This window comes from Euphorbia lathyris, chromosome 2 (assembly GCF_963576675.1).
Source record: "Euphorbia lathyris chromosome 2, ddEupLath1.1, whole genome shotgun sequence".
Lineage (NCBI taxonomy): Eukaryota > Viridiplantae > Streptophyta > Magnoliopsida > Malpighiales > Euphorbiaceae > Euphorbia > Euphorbia lathyris.
In genome coordinates, this window is record NC_088911.1 from 58,188,509 (window position 1) to 58,205,386 (window position 16,878).

The 16,878-nt window shown below is 38.2% G+C and overlaps 1 protein-coding gene and 1 long non-coding RNA gene across 2 annotated transcripts; one reads left to right on the forward strand and one right to left on the reverse strand.

Annotated features, from left to right (window-relative positions):
* The first annotated feature begins 861 nt into the window (after positions 1 to 861).
* LOC136218336 (uncharacterized) lies at positions 862 to 3,726 on the forward strand. Its single transcript, XM_066005138.1, has 3 exons — positions 862 to 2,085; positions 2,857 to 3,064; positions 3,133 to 3,726. The coding sequence occupies exons 1-3, from the start codon at positions 1,235 to 1,237 to the stop codon at positions 3,508 to 3,510; spliced, it is 1,437 nt and encodes a 478-aa protein (XP_065861210.1). The 5' UTR covers positions 862 to 1,234; the 3' UTR covers positions 3,511 to 3,726.
* An 11,262-nt stretch (positions 3,727 to 14,988) lies between these two features.
* On the reverse strand, positions 14,989 to 16,640 carry LOC136220642 (uncharacterized). The gene is made up of 5 exons (XR_010684649.1): positions 16,481 to 16,640; positions 16,260 to 16,291; positions 16,097 to 16,194; positions 15,895 to 15,971; positions 14,989 to 15,650 (listed from the first exon to the last, which is right to left on the reverse strand). It is a non-coding gene; the product is annotated as an uncharacterized lncRNA (long non-coding RNA).
* Between the last annotated feature and the right edge of the window lie 238 nt (positions 16,641 to 16,878).

The following is a 16,878-nucleotide window of genomic DNA, read 5'->3' on the forward strand; positions in this document are numbered from 1 at the left end:
TATATCGTAGGATTACCTTGTGTATAAAATCATGGTCTTCGGGAATGCTCGGGTCCATTTTCGTCAAATTAGGGTTTTTAGGCTTGGGAGAGAAAGAGAGGAAAAAAAAGTTTTGGTTTTTGATAAAAAATTATGACAAAGGCATAAATGTTAAAAGAATGCGGTGGGTGAAAAAAAAGTGTGGTATATATATAACAATACCCATTAATTAGCTCATAATCCAATCATTGAGTACCTACTCTCATATGATACATAGCAAATACAGAAAATAATCAACACTTCCTTTTTCTTTCAATTATTACTTTACATTACATATATAATGGTAATGGTATGGTAGGTTGAGAGGTGATGCCATCCACGAGTTTACCTTACTGTTTATTAAACATATCTTCTTTTTCTTTCTATGATGTGGATTTTTTTTGTTAACAACTGCTACCCCATGCAAAAAACATAATTATTACTACCTCCGTTTTATATTACATGACTTTTTAGAGATATTTTTTTGTTTCATATTATATGACACTTTGTATGATCAGTACATGTTAAGTCATCTTTTTTTCTGCTATAAAACGCGGTTTTACGAAAATTAATTAAAATATTGGACTTATTATAGAATAAATAAATATTAGAATCAATAAATAAAGGGCAACAATGTTTTTTTACAATATTCTTAATTTCTATATAACTCTTTAAAAAGTCATGTAATATGAAACGGTTGGAGTATTAATTAGCAAAGAGCAAAGAAATAGATGATAGGACCATGAAACATTTATTAATATATTGCAATGATGAGTAGGAGGAGGAAAATGAAAATGAAAAGAGGCCACCAACAACAAAACTAATCCATTTATTTTAAAATAGAGGAAGGAAGAAGCATGGGAGTTATGCACGCCGTATTTGAGGTGACGTGGCGTTCCATTTAAGAATCCTTGTTTGCATGGACTCCGAGATAGATAGAGCTGTTTCTTATTCTAATTTCTACCTACTACTTCTTTTTTTACTCAAATCTCTCTCTCTCTCTCTCTCTCACTGAAGCAGTTAAGCAATTTGGTGTATTTTATTAATAATTTAATGTTCATAAATCCCTTGCTTTGCTGCCAAGTGTCACCAATTCATTTCTTAGAAGACTCCTTCTCTCCATCTGCCTCTAAATTAACCTATTTTGTTACTAAACTAATCTATACTCAATATCACTCTTTCCTTGTATTCCCATTTCTCTGCTCCTGCAACTGCAATGCTAAAAATCCTTAATAAAAGGTTTCGGCGCCTCTGTTCTCGTCTCCGCTGGCCTATTCGCCGCCGTTCAAGGCCCAAAATTCTCATTAAAAAGTTTGGCAAATCCAACTCCAAGTCTCATAATGAACCTTGCTTGAATGCTTCTTCCGCTGTACATCCAAATGCCCAATTCTCTTCCTTTGATACTCACAAGCCTATAAAGCTCGCAACTTTCAATGCTGCCCTCTTTTCCATGGCACCTGCTGTGCCTAAATTTGAGAATTTTGAAAATCATGATTCGGACAAGACTCCTCCAAGTAATTTGCGAACAAGGTCAGCAAACGACAGGCCCAAGAGTATTCTTAAGCAGTCTCCTCTGCATCCCAGCTCCATCAATGGTAGTGAAACTCTTTCTAGACAGCAGAATTTTGCCAAATCAAAATTAAGGGTTTCAATAAATTTGCCGGACAATGAGATATCACTGGTGAGAAATAAGAAATCGGGGTTGATGGAAAACGAAAAGGATCGGAGTAGAATTTTGAGAGGGAAAGCTCCAATGAGATCACAGAGTACGAATTCATGGAGAAGTAATAGTAATAGAAATGGAGTGGAAGTGGAAGTGGATATTTATAAAAGTAGAAGAACAATTGTTGAAGTATTGAAGGAGTTAGATGCAGATATATTAGCTCTGCAAGATGTGAAAGCAGAGGAGGAGAAAGGAATGAAACCCCTTTCTGATTTGGCTGATGCTTTGGGTATGAATTATGTTTTTGCAGAAAGTTGGGCTCCTGAGTATGGTAATGCTATCTTATCTAAATGGCCTATTAAGACTTGGAAAGTCCAGAAGATCTTTGATCATACAGATTTCAGGTCAGTCTAATTTTCAATTTCATTCAAAATACTATTTTAATTGCTTTTATTATCAAGACAAAATTACTTTTGTAAAAGTTAGCAATTATGCAGTGTGGCTATTGCTCTTAACAACTGGACAAATCTTTAAGGAAATTAAAAATGTTAATCAACATGTTCCCAAGTTGTTCAATTAGCTGGTACATATGCAAGTGAGTAGGTAGAAAATTCACTTTCTTTATTATTAGTTTTTGCTTTCATATTCATATGGGCTGTTTAGGTACCAATCCATTTAAATCTCAGTACTTCATTCCCTATTTGTATACAAGATTTTTTCTGAAAAAACAAGATATTCGAGGCATTTATTCTGATTTTGTTGAACCTAACTGAAAAGTTCACAAGTATAAAATTTGGGTAAGTTGTTAAGAATTTTTATAGATAGCAGAGTTCCAGCTAAATTCTTTTTGCATTTTTTGTACATTCTATTTCCTATCTTTTATTTAGTAACTAACATACTATTGTAGTTAAGTAGTATCTCAATTGATTTCGAGTTCGAACACTGATGTAAACTATACTTTAATTGTTCTTTACGAGTGTTTGATCAACTTGGAACAAATTAATTGGATTAACATAAGGAGCAAAAAAAAATTATATTATGAACAACTCCACAATCATCTTTATCTTTCTATTTCAGTTTCACACGCAGGTTATCTACAAAATGAAATTAAAGTAGTTAATGAGTAGTTTTAGTTAGAGAGTGAGAAATTGATTTAGTGAAATGTTGGGTAACAGGAACGTTCTAAAGGCGACAATTGAAGTGCCAGAGAAAGGAGAGGTGAACTTCTACTGCACACATCTAGACCATCTTGATGAAAATTGGAGGATGAAGCAAATAAATGCGATAATTGAGACTAATGAGGGTCCTCATATCTTAGCCGGTGGTCTAAACTCCCTAGATGAAAGTGATTACTCTATAGAAAGGTGGACTGACATTGTTAAGGTAATTCAAAACAAATCAATTGATATGTGATATGTGCATAGTTTGAAGTGTTTGATTGATTGATGTAGTACTATGAGGAGATGGGGAAGCCAACACCAAAGGCAGAGGTGATGAGATATCTGAAAAGCAAACATTACACAGATTCTAAGGATTTTGCCGGAGAATGCGAATCAATTGTGGTGATAGCTAAAGGCCAAAATGTTCAAGGAACATGCAAATATGGTACTCGATTAGATTACATAATGGCTTCCTCTAATTCACCATACAAGTTTGTTCCAGGATCATATTCTGTTTTGTCTTCCAAAGGAACTTCTGATCATCACATCGTTAAAGTTGATATGGTCAAAGGAACGTCTACTATTTCAACAAAGACACGTCACACTAATAAAATTGTCAAAATAACCACTTCTCCTTCTCATCAAGCTATATGGAAAATCAACGATTAATTAGGCTTACAATTTTCTTAATGAGGTTTTGTTTCTATAGATAAATTTCATCTTTATTTATTTAATTTTATACAAGTGCATGCATGGAGGGTGCAGCAGACCAATTTCTCTTGTAAATTACGAAAATGTTGTTTTGGGGGTGTGGCACTTGTAAAACTCATATATTTGATTATAAATCACTTCACCTAATTAACAATCATGTAATGAGATACTTATATTTTGCTAAAAATTACTTAAAATGCATACCACGAATTATTATGGAGGGAGGTATGTCCACCCGACTGATCAATAGAAAAAAAAATCTGTAACTTTCAATATATATTTTTCTATCTAACTACTGGACTGGCTATTTATTTTAGGCTTAGCACATGCACAGGCATATATATTGTTAAGAAGAGTTAGTGATAACAGGGAGATTTTAACATTTGTGGAAGACTTCTAATAATAGTGATAAATGAATAATTATTGAAACTTATGTACTAGATTAGAATTGACATCAATGTGGGAAATATATAGATTAGATTAGATGGCTCGAAAGGGAAAATGCTAATTTGTTGCTTTTTTTTTTTTAAGCTGTAATTTGTTTTCATTAGGTGTTTTGTATGCTATATTATTGCAAGGGCTGGAAAAGGCAGAAGATAGTCCCAATTTGAATGAATATACTTTCAAGCTGGACCACACGTAATTCATACAACTGTCGCTTCTTTTTTATTTTTTATTTGGAAAAAAAAAATGAGTATGTAATCAATGACGGATTATTATTAGACTAATTAGAGAGGAAAAGGAAATGATTAATTCCTCCATGTAGGCCAGCTCAGAGCTTTGGGTCGGAGCGCCCCCTGAATAGAGGTAGTTCTGTCCTTTATAACCTTTTTTAATATTAACTAGTTTTTTATCCGTATTCATCTTAAAATTTTAAAATATAATATAATAATTACAATTAAGGGTTAAGGTATAAAAATTTCCCTAACGTTTTGGGTCAGCAGTAATTTTACCGCTAACGTTTAAAATGGTACAATTTTACCTCTAATGTTTGTAGTCAAGAGCAATTTTACCCCTAACGTTGATAAATTGGGTCAATTTATGAAATAATTCATCAAACTGTCTTCTCGGTCATGAATTTTATCATCTACACTTCACATGTGCGTTATTTTATCAATAACAAATCATAAACATATGTTGGGATGTAAAAAAAATAATAAAAATTTATACTGTCTTTTATACGAATTAGACAAAAAATTCAAAAAATTCACCGAATTTATAAATATTAATCTCCAATTCTATTATTAAATTATAAAAAACATGAAATCCTTTTTTTTAGAATGAACTGATATGCAATTGGTGCAGAATAATAAAAAAAATATTTGTGTTTTATAATATTGTCTGAAATTTACCCAAATTATCAACGTTAGGGGTAAAATTGCTCTTGGCTACAAACATTAGGGGTAAAATTGCACCATTTTAGACGTTAGGGGTAAAATTACTCCTGATCCAAAACGTTAGGGGTATTTTTGCACCTTAACCCTACAATTAATTATATAAAGATGATATATAAATTAAATATTATTATTTTATTTTCACATTTACTTTAAATAATCTATTTTATAGATAAATATAATAATATAATTAAAAATTAATATATTATGTATTATATTATATATTTTTATCATTAAAAAAGAGGAAGTGACAGCTCAACTTCATCGTTACTGTTTTATACTAGCTTTAACCCCGTGCATTTGCACGGGATTTTATTGAACATACAAAAATTATTATATTTAAATTTTACTGATCATTAGATAAAAAATACATTGCTTCCTGTTTGAATTCTATTATTAATTCTATTTAATTAATATAATATAATTTAACATATCACTGTATTTTATTGGCAATTTTTTTAATATTACATTTTGAATGCAAATTATACATCTTCTCGTGATAAACAAATAAAATTTCAATTTCTTTAGACTTTTATCTCTAAAAATAGTAAGGAGTGATATTTTGGCTTAATAATATAATTATGATTACAATTTCAAAAAACAAATCTCTAAAAATAGTCATACATTTGAAAACAATTATTCCCAATTTTTATTTATTATCATAAAAAAATAAATTATCAAAAGATGTGTTATCTTAGGTTCAAAAAAAGATGTGTTATCTTTATATAAATTCAAATTGTCAAAGTAAATCGACTTCTCCAATATTCCTTCGATTTATATTTACAGGGAATGATTAATAATTCTTATTTGATTTATCTTAAAATAGAGAAAAAAATAATTTCTTTATAATCTTTTAAGATAATTTCACAATTCGACATTCTCTTAATTATATTATCGGTTAGACAGACTAATCTTCAATTATTGATCATTTATAATATAATACTATAAACAATACCGAAAGTTGATCTCAAAATAATTAATATTAAAATATCTATGTAAATTAAAGATTGCTTCTCATCTTGCCTTCTCATTTTATCTATTTCCATAAATAACCCTTCCAAAGGACAGTATCAAATACCTCTCAATTGAAAAAAAATACAAACATTGTCCAGATCATAGGAAGCATAAATCATTTAATCAACAAAAATAATGTTTATAATACACTTGTTTGTGGAATCATCATGATCCACACCATAGACAATTCTTTTATGCAAATCCTGAAGAGGAATCCTAAACACGCACTATTGAAAAAACATCGAGTTAAGAATTGATACACATGGATATTAACACTAAATAGCAAATTTTGACCCAAGATAGATATCAAATATCTATCCTTACAAATGTTTACTTACATTTCAATAATCTTAACCCAAGAGTATTCATTAACAACTCTAATAAGCCATTTTAATATTAATTTGCCAAAGGCATTGTCAGTATACTTATTTTCAAACTCTCCACCAAAAGAACACCAAATATCCCTTGAGATTATGTGGGTTGCATTGTTGAATGAATAATTTGATAAAGGGAGGATTATGGAGATAGAGAGATAAGTAATAACACACTAATTGATTTGAATCACCTTAATGATTCTGGCTCAGAGGCCTTGTATTTATAGTGAGCCAATAGTAGTTTGTATAGGAATACAATACATAAGTATAGTCGTATTGAAACTCTACCTAGCTAGGAATATAGACAGATTGAAACTCTAACTAGATAGGAATCTATTTACAGAGATAATTAGAATATTATCTCTAACACCCCCCCTCAAGCCGATGGCGGGCACGAACAAAGAGGCGAGAGCGTAGCATCGTGAAGCGAGCCGGAGCTAGCGGCTTGGTGAGTATGTCTGCAACCTGATCATCGGTTGGAATAAATCTGACACTGAGAAATCCTCTGTGGACTTGTTCACGAACAAAATGATAGTCTAGCTCAATGTGTTTCGTGCGAGCATGAAACACTGGATTTGAGGTGAGATAAATTGCTCCAACATTATCACACCATAACTGAACCGGGGTGGGTAATGGAAATCCGAGAGAAGAGATTTGAGCCATAGTAGTTCTGCAGTGGCATTTGCTACTGCTTTGTATTCACTTTCCGTTGAGGATCTGGCTATTGTGGGTTGCTTGCGGGTCTGCCACGATACAATACTGGATCCAAGGTAAACACAGAAGGCACCCGTGGATCGTCGATCATCAGGACACCCTCCCCAATCACTATCTGAGTAACAATGGATGTGCTGTATTGGTTTGATGGACATGACTATGCCAAAATCTGATGTGCCCTGAATATAGCGTAAAACCCTCTTGACTCCTTTCCAGTGCTCATCAGTTGGACAGTGCAGAAACTGACATAATTTGTTAACTGCAAATGCAATGTCAGGACGAGTGAATGTTAAGTATTGAAGTGCCCCCATAATGCTTCGATATTCATCTCCAGAGGTTAAGCTGGTGCCTAGCTCCTTTGAAAGTGTTGGTGTGGTGGCCATGGGCGTTAGTGTGGGCTTGGAGTCAATCATCTTCACTCTGTCGAGGATGTCAGCCACATACTTGGCTTGACACATGTGAATGCCATCCTTCTTATATCGGATCTCAATTCCAAGAAAGTATTCTGCCTTGCCAAGATTGCGAATGGGAAACTCATGTTCGATGGCTGCAATAGTGTTGATGATGTGTGCAGGGTGGTTCCCTGTTATGAGTATATCATCAACATAGCACAGAATGTAAGTCTTTTTAGTATCGGTGCGTCTGATGAACAAAGAGTTGTCAGCCTGTGACATTTTGTACCCAAGGGAGAGGAGGAATGTTCGAAGGCGAGTGAACCATTCTCGCGGTGCTTGCTTCAATCCATAGAGACTCTTTTTGAGAAGGCAGACATGATCTTGTCGGTCACTGTCCCGAAAATCCTGCGGTTGTTCCATATATATGGTTTCTGATAAATTTCCATGAAGAAATGCATTGGAGACATCTAGCTGATTAATGAACCAGTTGTTTACTGCTGCAATGGCAAATACAGACCTGATGGTTGTAGCTTTGATTACTAGACTGAATGTTTCTTTGTAGTCAATCCCAGCTTTTTGAGTGAATCCTCGTGCTACTAGCGAGCTTTGTGACGATCAATGGTTCCATCAGACTTCTTCTTTGTACGAAAGAGCCACCTGGAGGTGATGACATGCTGATCATGTGGTCTTGGTACAAGTTGCCATGTGCCATTGTCCAGAAGAGCTTGAATCTCTTCAGACATTGTTGTACGCCATTATGATTGTTTGTTGGCTTTACTGAAGCATGTGGGATCCACTGTGCCATTTGGATGTGTAGCTAAAAGTCCCTCAAACCTTCCTCTTGACTGAAGAGATGACTGTCGAAGTTGCATATAATGTTGTCGTGGACCAATCAGCGGTGCATTGCGAGGCCTGGGCCTTTCAGTTGGAATAGGAGTAGGTGGTGCAGTTTCAGGAGGAGAAAAATCTGTTTATGGCATAATGTGTTTCCTCATGAGGTACTACATTCTGTATTTCCGGTGTGGTGATGTTCATAGCATCAACTGGTGTGGTAGGATCATTCTGAGGAATAGGTGTTGATGCAGCAGTGACCACTGGAGACATATATTAAGGTGGAGCTAACGGAGCACTGTTTGTGGCTTCGGAGTCGGGAGGAGTAATTGGGGTTCCAGGATGAGGTCCAGAGTGGACAGGTGTGATGGGTTGGGAGTATGGAACCAAGTTAGAAGAAGATACTATAGGGTTGGGATTAGAGAAATTACCTGGATACGGGCCGAGTAGAGATGGTAGTTGACACGATGTGCTTACCCCTGAGTTGCTAGATGAAGGTGATGATGCAGTGATTGCTGATGCAGGAAAAACTTCTTTATTGTGCTGCACAAACTTGCAGATGTATATGCGTCCGGTGGCATATTCAAGACATATATCCCCAGAATGATTTTCTAATGGACCAAGGTAGACACATAACTTGGAGCGAAAATCAAATTTGTGCTGATTGTATGGACGAAGAAGGGGATAGATACCACTGCCAAAAATGCGTAAGGCCTTATAGGCAGGCTGTTTCTTGTAGAACAAGAAATAGGGTGACTTGTTGTTTAGGATTTTGGTGGGTAAGTAGTTAATTAGCCTAATGCTATGTATCATGGCATAGTTCCAAAATTTTAAAGGTAAAGATGCATTGGCTAGCAAAGTAAGGCAAGTATCAACGACATGTCTAATTTTTCTCTCAGCTATACCGTTTTGTGCATGAGTGTGAGGGCATGCAATCTTGTGTATAATGCCATGTCGTTTGAAAAAAGGTTGTAGTTTTTGAAACTCCCCCCCAAGATCAGAGTAAATGTTCTTAACCCTTGCACTATACTGATTAGAGATCATGGCATAAAAATCACAGAAGGTTGAAAAAACATCACTCTTATTATTTAAACAAAAAACCCATCCAAATCTAGTGAATTCATCAATGATTATTAAAAAGTAACGGTGGCCAAGACAAGAAACAACTGGAGCTGGCCCCCAAACATCCAGATGTAAGTTTTCAATACAAAGCTTCCATCGCCGCCAACACCGCCGTAAATGCCGCAGGCCTCCGCCGCCGCCGCCGCCAGCATCGCTGCCGTCACCATCGCACCAAATGCGGCTTCTGATTCCGCGGCTGCTCGGAACGCGAACGACGCCCTCGGAGGGTCATTTGCATCGTCGGGTTGGAGGTTCACCTCACCATTCGTCACCGGAGAATCTGAATTTCTAGCCACCACCGCCGCCAATCCTGCCGTAACAGTTCCGCCACAAGAGAAGACGGTGGGCGACCTTTTTTCCGGCGGATGTCCGTGATGCGCTACATGCGTATCTGGCGGCCAGCGCCCGTGCGCCCACCGCGGCACCCTCGACGTCTGTGGCTACGGGTCTGTCTGCGCAGGTTGCGCAAAATTCAACCGCAACAGGCGCGGCGACCTTGCTGTCTCCGGAAGTTCAGGCCGCGCTCCATGCGTTTCAGGCGGCCAGCACCCGTGCGCCCACTACGGCACCTCCGACGACTATGGCTGGGGGGGCGTCTGCGCAGGTTGCGCAAAATCAAACTGTAACAGCCACGGCGACCTCGCTGGCCCCGAAAGTGGAAGCTGTGCTTCTCGCGTTCCAAGCGGCTAGCACCCGCCCGCCGTTAGCGTGCCCAACGGCAACAACGGCTCCTGTTCAACCCGTGACCCGTCTTCCTTCCGCGGCTCCTATGCAAACCGCAAAGCCACCACCACCGACAACGTCTGACGCACACGCTGCGGTGCTAGCCGCCATTATGGCATATCAGGCAGCCATTCCGCCTACATGGACTCAACAATCCTCGACTCCTCCAACTCTATTTTCTCCATCAGTTCTTGCTGCCCTAGCAGCATATCAGGCGACTGAAGCCAGTAACACACATCAGGTTATTTCTGAATCTCAGACTTCACCATTTTGTTACAATACTCAATTATCCCATGATCCCTCACCATCTTTCTTCTCAAATTCTTTTCACAACACTATTAATGCACCGTCAACCAATGTTAGACACAATTTTATTTCCTCATCCATCCCTCATAATACAAACAATCCTGTCCATCCAGAACCTATACTCACTCATGTTGAACAACCAAGACAACCACCCACAAACATCAATATTAACATCAAATTAACCCCGAACAACTACAAAGCATGGAGAATGTCCATGGAATCTACCCTTCAAACCTATCATCTTCTTCCTCACATTCTTAGTTCAACACCACCCCCCACCCAAATTTATTCCTAGAACAGGTTTTGTGACATCAGATGCGGATTTAATCATAAATCCATCTTTTATTCAATGGGATGATGTAGAAAATGTGGTTAGGACTTTGCTCCTAAATTCAATCACCGAAGAGGTGTTTTCTGAGATTGCATATCTCAAATATTCACATGATATTTGGCTAGCCTTAGAGGATGCCTACGGGCTTATTACAGGCAGCAAGCAGTTTCAGATGGGAGTCGAACTGCATGAACTTGAGCAAGGAGGAATGTCTGTCACTGCGTATATGCAAAAAGTGAAGTCCATCCTTGATGATCTGGCTGCCTCAGGGAATCCTTATCCTCGACATCTACTACCGTCAGTTCTTTACAAAGGTTTGGCAGAAGAGTATCGCTCCACTGTCCAGAATCTTGTAACTCAGCGCGGTACAAACATCAACTATCAAGAGATTTTGCACAGCTTGAAGATAGTTGAGGGCATGATTCAATCAACCAGAAAGACAAATCTGCTTCAGCCCGAGGGTGTATCAGCACACCGGGAGGCCAATGTCTCCACCATGGAAACAAATCACTCAAAGAAGCAGAATCCAAAGAAGAGAAGGAGTGGCAAGTGCTACAATTGTGGTGATCCAAGCCACTGGACTGACAAGTGCAAAAGACCAAAGAACAATTCAAGAGCACAATACAATCCTGGACCACAAGCGCACATGGCATGGCAACAACCATCGAATCCATTCATGGGTCCTAATCAGCCGTGGTACCCAGATACAGGAGCAACCAATCACATGATGGCAAATCCGACTCAACTTCATCAAATGCAACCATACCCAGGATATGATACAGTTCAGTTTGGCAATGGTCAAGGTTTGCAAATTTCTCACTTTGGAAATTCAAATATCAATAATTTGAAAATTAATGATGTCCTACTTGTTCCCAAGCTTACCAAATCTTTATTATCTGTTCAAAAATTTACCCGTGACAATACATGTTTCTTTGAATTTTGGCCTAACCATTTTCTTGTGAAGGACCAAACAACTGGGGAAATCCTGTTACGGGGCCCGAGTAAAGATGGGCTTTATGTGCTTACACCCACCCTGAAGGAGGCGCTAGTTGGAGAGAAGGTGTCTTTTGAAAGGTGGCATGCACGGCTTGGACATTGTCAGAATCAGACAGTCAGCTCAGTGTGGATTCCTATCCCTGTAAATACATAAGGCCTCATAGGCAGGCTGTTTCTTGTAGAACAAGAAATAGGGTGACTTGTTGTTTAGGATTTTGGTGGGTAAGTAGTTAATTAGCCTAATGCTGTGTATCATGGCATAGTTCCAAAATTTTAAAGGTAAAGATGCATTGGCTAGCAAAGTAAGGCAAGTATCAACGACATGTCTAATTTTTCTCTCAGCTATACCGTTTTGTGCATGAGTGTGAGGGCATGCAATCTTGTGTATAATGCCATGTCGTTTGAATAAAGGTTGTAGTTTTTGAAACTCCCCCCCAAGATCAGAGTAAATGTTCTTAACCCTTGCACTATACTGATTAGAGATCATGGCATAAAAATCACAGAAGGTTGAAAAAACATCACTCTTATTCTTTAAACAAAAAACCCATCCAAATCTAGTGAATTCATCAATGATTTTTTAAAAGTAACGGTGGCCAAGACAAGAAACAACTGGAGCTGGCCCCCAAACATCCAGATGCAAGTTTTCAAAAGTAAATGTGCTAGAGCGACTAATAGATGGTAAAGAGCTTCTAGCAAGCTTACCTAATGGACAAAAAGAACAATTGCTAACTGGTTTTGAAGAGGATAGATTGTTTCCTTTGAGAACTGAGCTGACTGTCTGATTCTGACAATGTCCAAGTCGTGCATGCCACCTTTCAAAAGACACCTTCTCTCCAACTAGCGCCTCCTTCAGGGTGGGTGTAAGCACATAAAGCCCATCTTTACTCGGGCCCCGTAACAGGATTTTCCCAGTTGTTTGGTCCTTCACAAGAAAATGGTTAGGCCAAAATTCAAAGAAACATGAGTTGTCACGGGTAAATTTTTGAACAGATAATAAAGATTTGGTAAGCTTGGGAACAAGTAGGACATCATTAATTTTCAAATTATTGATATTTGAATTTCCAAAGTGAGAAATTTGCAAACCTTGACCATTGCCAAACTGAACTGTATCATATCCTGGGCATGGTTGCATTTGATGAAGTTGAGTCGGATTTGCCATCATGTGATTGGTTGCTCCTGTATCTGGGTACCACGGCTGATTAGGACCCATGAATGGATTCGATGGTTGTTGCCATGCCATGTGCGCTTGTGGTCCAGGATTGTATTGTGCTCTTGAATTGTTCTTTGGTCTTTTGCACTTGTCAGTCCAGTGGCTTGGATCACCACAATTGTAGCACTTGCCACTCCTTCTCTTCTTTGGATTCTGCTTCTTTGAGTGATTTGTTTCCATGGTGGAGACATTGGCCTCCCGGTGTGCTGATACACCCTCGGGCTGAAGCAGATTTGTCTTTCTGGTTGATTGAATCATGCCCTCAACTATCTTCAAGCTGTGCAAAATCTCTTGATAGTTGATGTTTGTACCGCGCTGAGTTACAAGATTCTGGACAGTGGAGCGATACTCTTCTGCCAAACCTTTGTAAAGAACTGACGGTAGTAGATGTCGAGGATAAGGATTCCCTGAGGCAGCCAGATCATCAAGGATGGACTTCACTTTTTGCATATACGCAGTGACAGACATTCCTCCTTGCTCAAGTTCATGCAGTTCGACTCCCATCTGAAACTGCTTGCTGCCTGTAATAAGCCCGTAGGCATCCTCTAAGGCTAGCCAAATATCATGTGAATATTTGAGATATGCAATCTCAGAAAACACCTCTTCGGTGATTGAATTTAGGAGCAAAGTCCTAACCACATTTTCTACATCATCCCATTGAATAAAAGATGGATTTATGATTAAATCCGCAGTTGATGTCACAAAACCTGCTCTAGGAATAAATTTGGGTGGGGGTGGTGTTGAACTAAGAATGTGAGGAAGAAGATGATAGGTTTGAAGGGTAGATTCCATGGACATTCTCCATGCTTTGTAGTTGTTCGGGGTTAATTTGATGTTAATATTGATGTTTGTGGGTGGTTGTCTTGGTTGTTCAACATGAGTGGGTATAGGTTATGGATGGACATGATTGTTTGTATTATGAGGGATGGATGAGGAAATAAAATTGTGTCTAACATTGGTTGACGGTGCATCAACAGTGTTGTGAAAAGAATTTGAGAAGAAAGATGGTGAGGGATCATGGGATAATTGAGTATTGTAACAAAATGGTGAAGTTTGAGATTCAGAAATAACCTGATGTGTGTTACTGGCTTCAGCCGCCTGATATGCTGCTAGGGCAGCAAGAACTGATGGAGAAAATAGAGTTGGAGGAGTCGAGGATTGTTGAGTCCGTGTAGGCGGAACGGCTGCCTGATATGCCGTAATGGTGGCTAGCACCGCAGTGTGTGCGTCAGACGTTGTCGGTGGTGGTGGCTTTGCGGTTTGCATAGGAGCCGCGGAAGGAAGACGGGTCGCGGGTTGAACAGGAGCCGCTGTTGCCGTTGGGCGCGCTAACGTCGGGCGGGTGCTAGCCGCTTGGAACGCGAGAAGCGCAGCTTCCACTTCCGGGGCCAGCGAGGTCGCCACGGCTATTACAGTTTGATTTTGCGCAACCTGCGCAGACGCCCCCCAGCCATAGTCGTCGGAGGTGCCGTAGTGGGCGCACGAGCGCTGGCCGCCTAAAACGCATGGAGCGCAGCCTGAACTTCCGGAGACAGCAAGGTCGCCGCACCTGTTGCGGTTGAATTTTGCGCAACCTGCGCAGACGGACCCGCAGCCGCAGACGTCGAGGGTGCCGCGATGGGCGCACGGGCGCTGGCCGCCAGATACGCATGTAGCCGCAGACGAATGGTGAGGTGAACCTCCAACCCGACGATGCAAACGACCCTCCGAGGGCGTCGTTCGCGTTCCGAGCAGCCGCGGAATCAGAAGCCGCGTTTGGTGCGATGGTGACGGCAGCGACGCCGCCGCCGGCGGCGGCGGTGGCATTTGCGGCGGTGTTGGCGGCGACGGAAGCTTTGTATTGAGAATAGGTTGGGGATTGAGGATGATCAGAAGATTCAGAAGATGCGGAAGTTGATACTACTGATACCATGTTGAATGAATAATTTGATAAAGGGAGGATTATGGAGATAGAGAGAGATAAGTAATAACACACTAATTGATTTGAATCACCTTAATGATTCTGGCTCAGAGGCTTTGTATTTATAGTGAGCCAATAGTAGTTTGTATAGGAATACAATACATAAGTATAGTCGTATTGAAACTCTACCTAGCTAGGAATATAGACAGATTGAAACTCTAACTAGATAGGAATCTATTTAGAGAGATAATTAGAATATTATCTCTAACATGCATAACATAAATAGTAGCAAACCAAAAGTAAAATATCAGCACATCAAACAATAACTTTGTTTGAAACATTAATAACCAATTGAAATACCTAAAAGAGAATCTAAAATAGAGATCAGAGAATTGCTAAATATGCAATTATACAGCATAATGCCCATGATGGGAATAATTAAAAAGTAAGACCTTAAACATGCCTGCAAATTCAATATATGAATAAGGAATTCATAATTTTGAATATGGAATAGCATAAAGCATCAAATATGATGAGAAATGTCCTAACAAATTATGACCATTATTATACCTGCAAATTCATATGTAATTTAATTGGAGGTTATGAACTTCATTGGTATAAATTATGAACAAAAGCTTTCATTATAACAATTATCGGGATTTAATTCAATTATGATATTTTGATTTCCAATTGTTATAGTTAATATGAAAATTGAGATAAAGAATATCATACCAGCAACCCATCAATGCTACAAAAAACTTTTCAACTGCATTATGAATTGGCAGCCTCTGTGAAAACACAGAAACTGAATCATAATTGTAACCATAAATGTAGGACAAATAGAAAAAGATGGGCAGCAAATAAGCAATTGAATGAAAATGAGATAGAGGCTGAAGATGACATTCTGAATTAACAATTGGCAATTCTGATCGTGGGCTAAAGTTGTTGTATATCTTCACTACCCTTAGTCAATCAGAATTTGTAACAACACAAATATCAAAATGTAAAAAGAAAAAAATTTATAGAACTTACAAAAGATACAGGTCGAATCAATCTCCCCATAGATTGAACTTACAGATTAAATTATGGAAAATGGAGCATATGATCATCTGGAGGGTAAAACAAAGGCAAAATGGCAATTCGATTAACAAATAAATAAATCAGAGTTGAACTGGAAAAGGTTCAAGCCAGGGAAAAACATCAAAACCTAGTTTAAGAGCATGTAACAACTTACAATTTAATCCATCATTTGAACGGTTTGTACACGGAAAGAAGCGAAAGAAGAATCGATGTGAATCCCAAACTTAGGCATATTCAAATGCAGGTTAGAACCTAAAATTTAAAAATAAATTTATAAGAAAATTGAATGGTAAGAGTAGCAAAAACAGAGGAAGGACCTGAAAGTGAGGAGAGATAACAGAGGAAGGACCTGAAAGTGATAACAGTAATCCATAAGTGAAGGAGGTTAGCCAAAGAATAAACAACATATATCCCAAAGAAACATCAAATGAAAATTACATTATCTAACAAACAGGAGATGAACTGCGAAGCTTGAAGCCCCAAAACTGAACTTTTGGGATAAACTAAAATTTTCAAGCAAATCAATTAGAAAACTCACCCCTAGGGGAAGGTAAAACAGAGGAATCTAATACTGGGATAAGATTGAATTTTTGGAACTGATGTGCTTAGGGAGAAATTGATGGCAGGATGTTAAATTCAACTTTTAGCTCCAAGAAACCGGTTTATGGGAAGCAATTCACAAAGATGTTAGATATGGGTTTGTGGGAAGTTGAGAAAGACGTGGAGATTGAATTTGAAAGTAGCCAAAACTCCTCGTAAACCGTAATGCTAGCAATAAATTGAGATAAAAAATCTTAAATTCTCTAAAAATTACAACTAAGCATTCAAGCTCTAATTATTTGACACATCAGCAACCTTAGCTCCTGCTTTAAGTATATTAATAGATTATATATAGATATGCAGAGAATTAGAGAAATTTTAGGAATTAATTTAAAT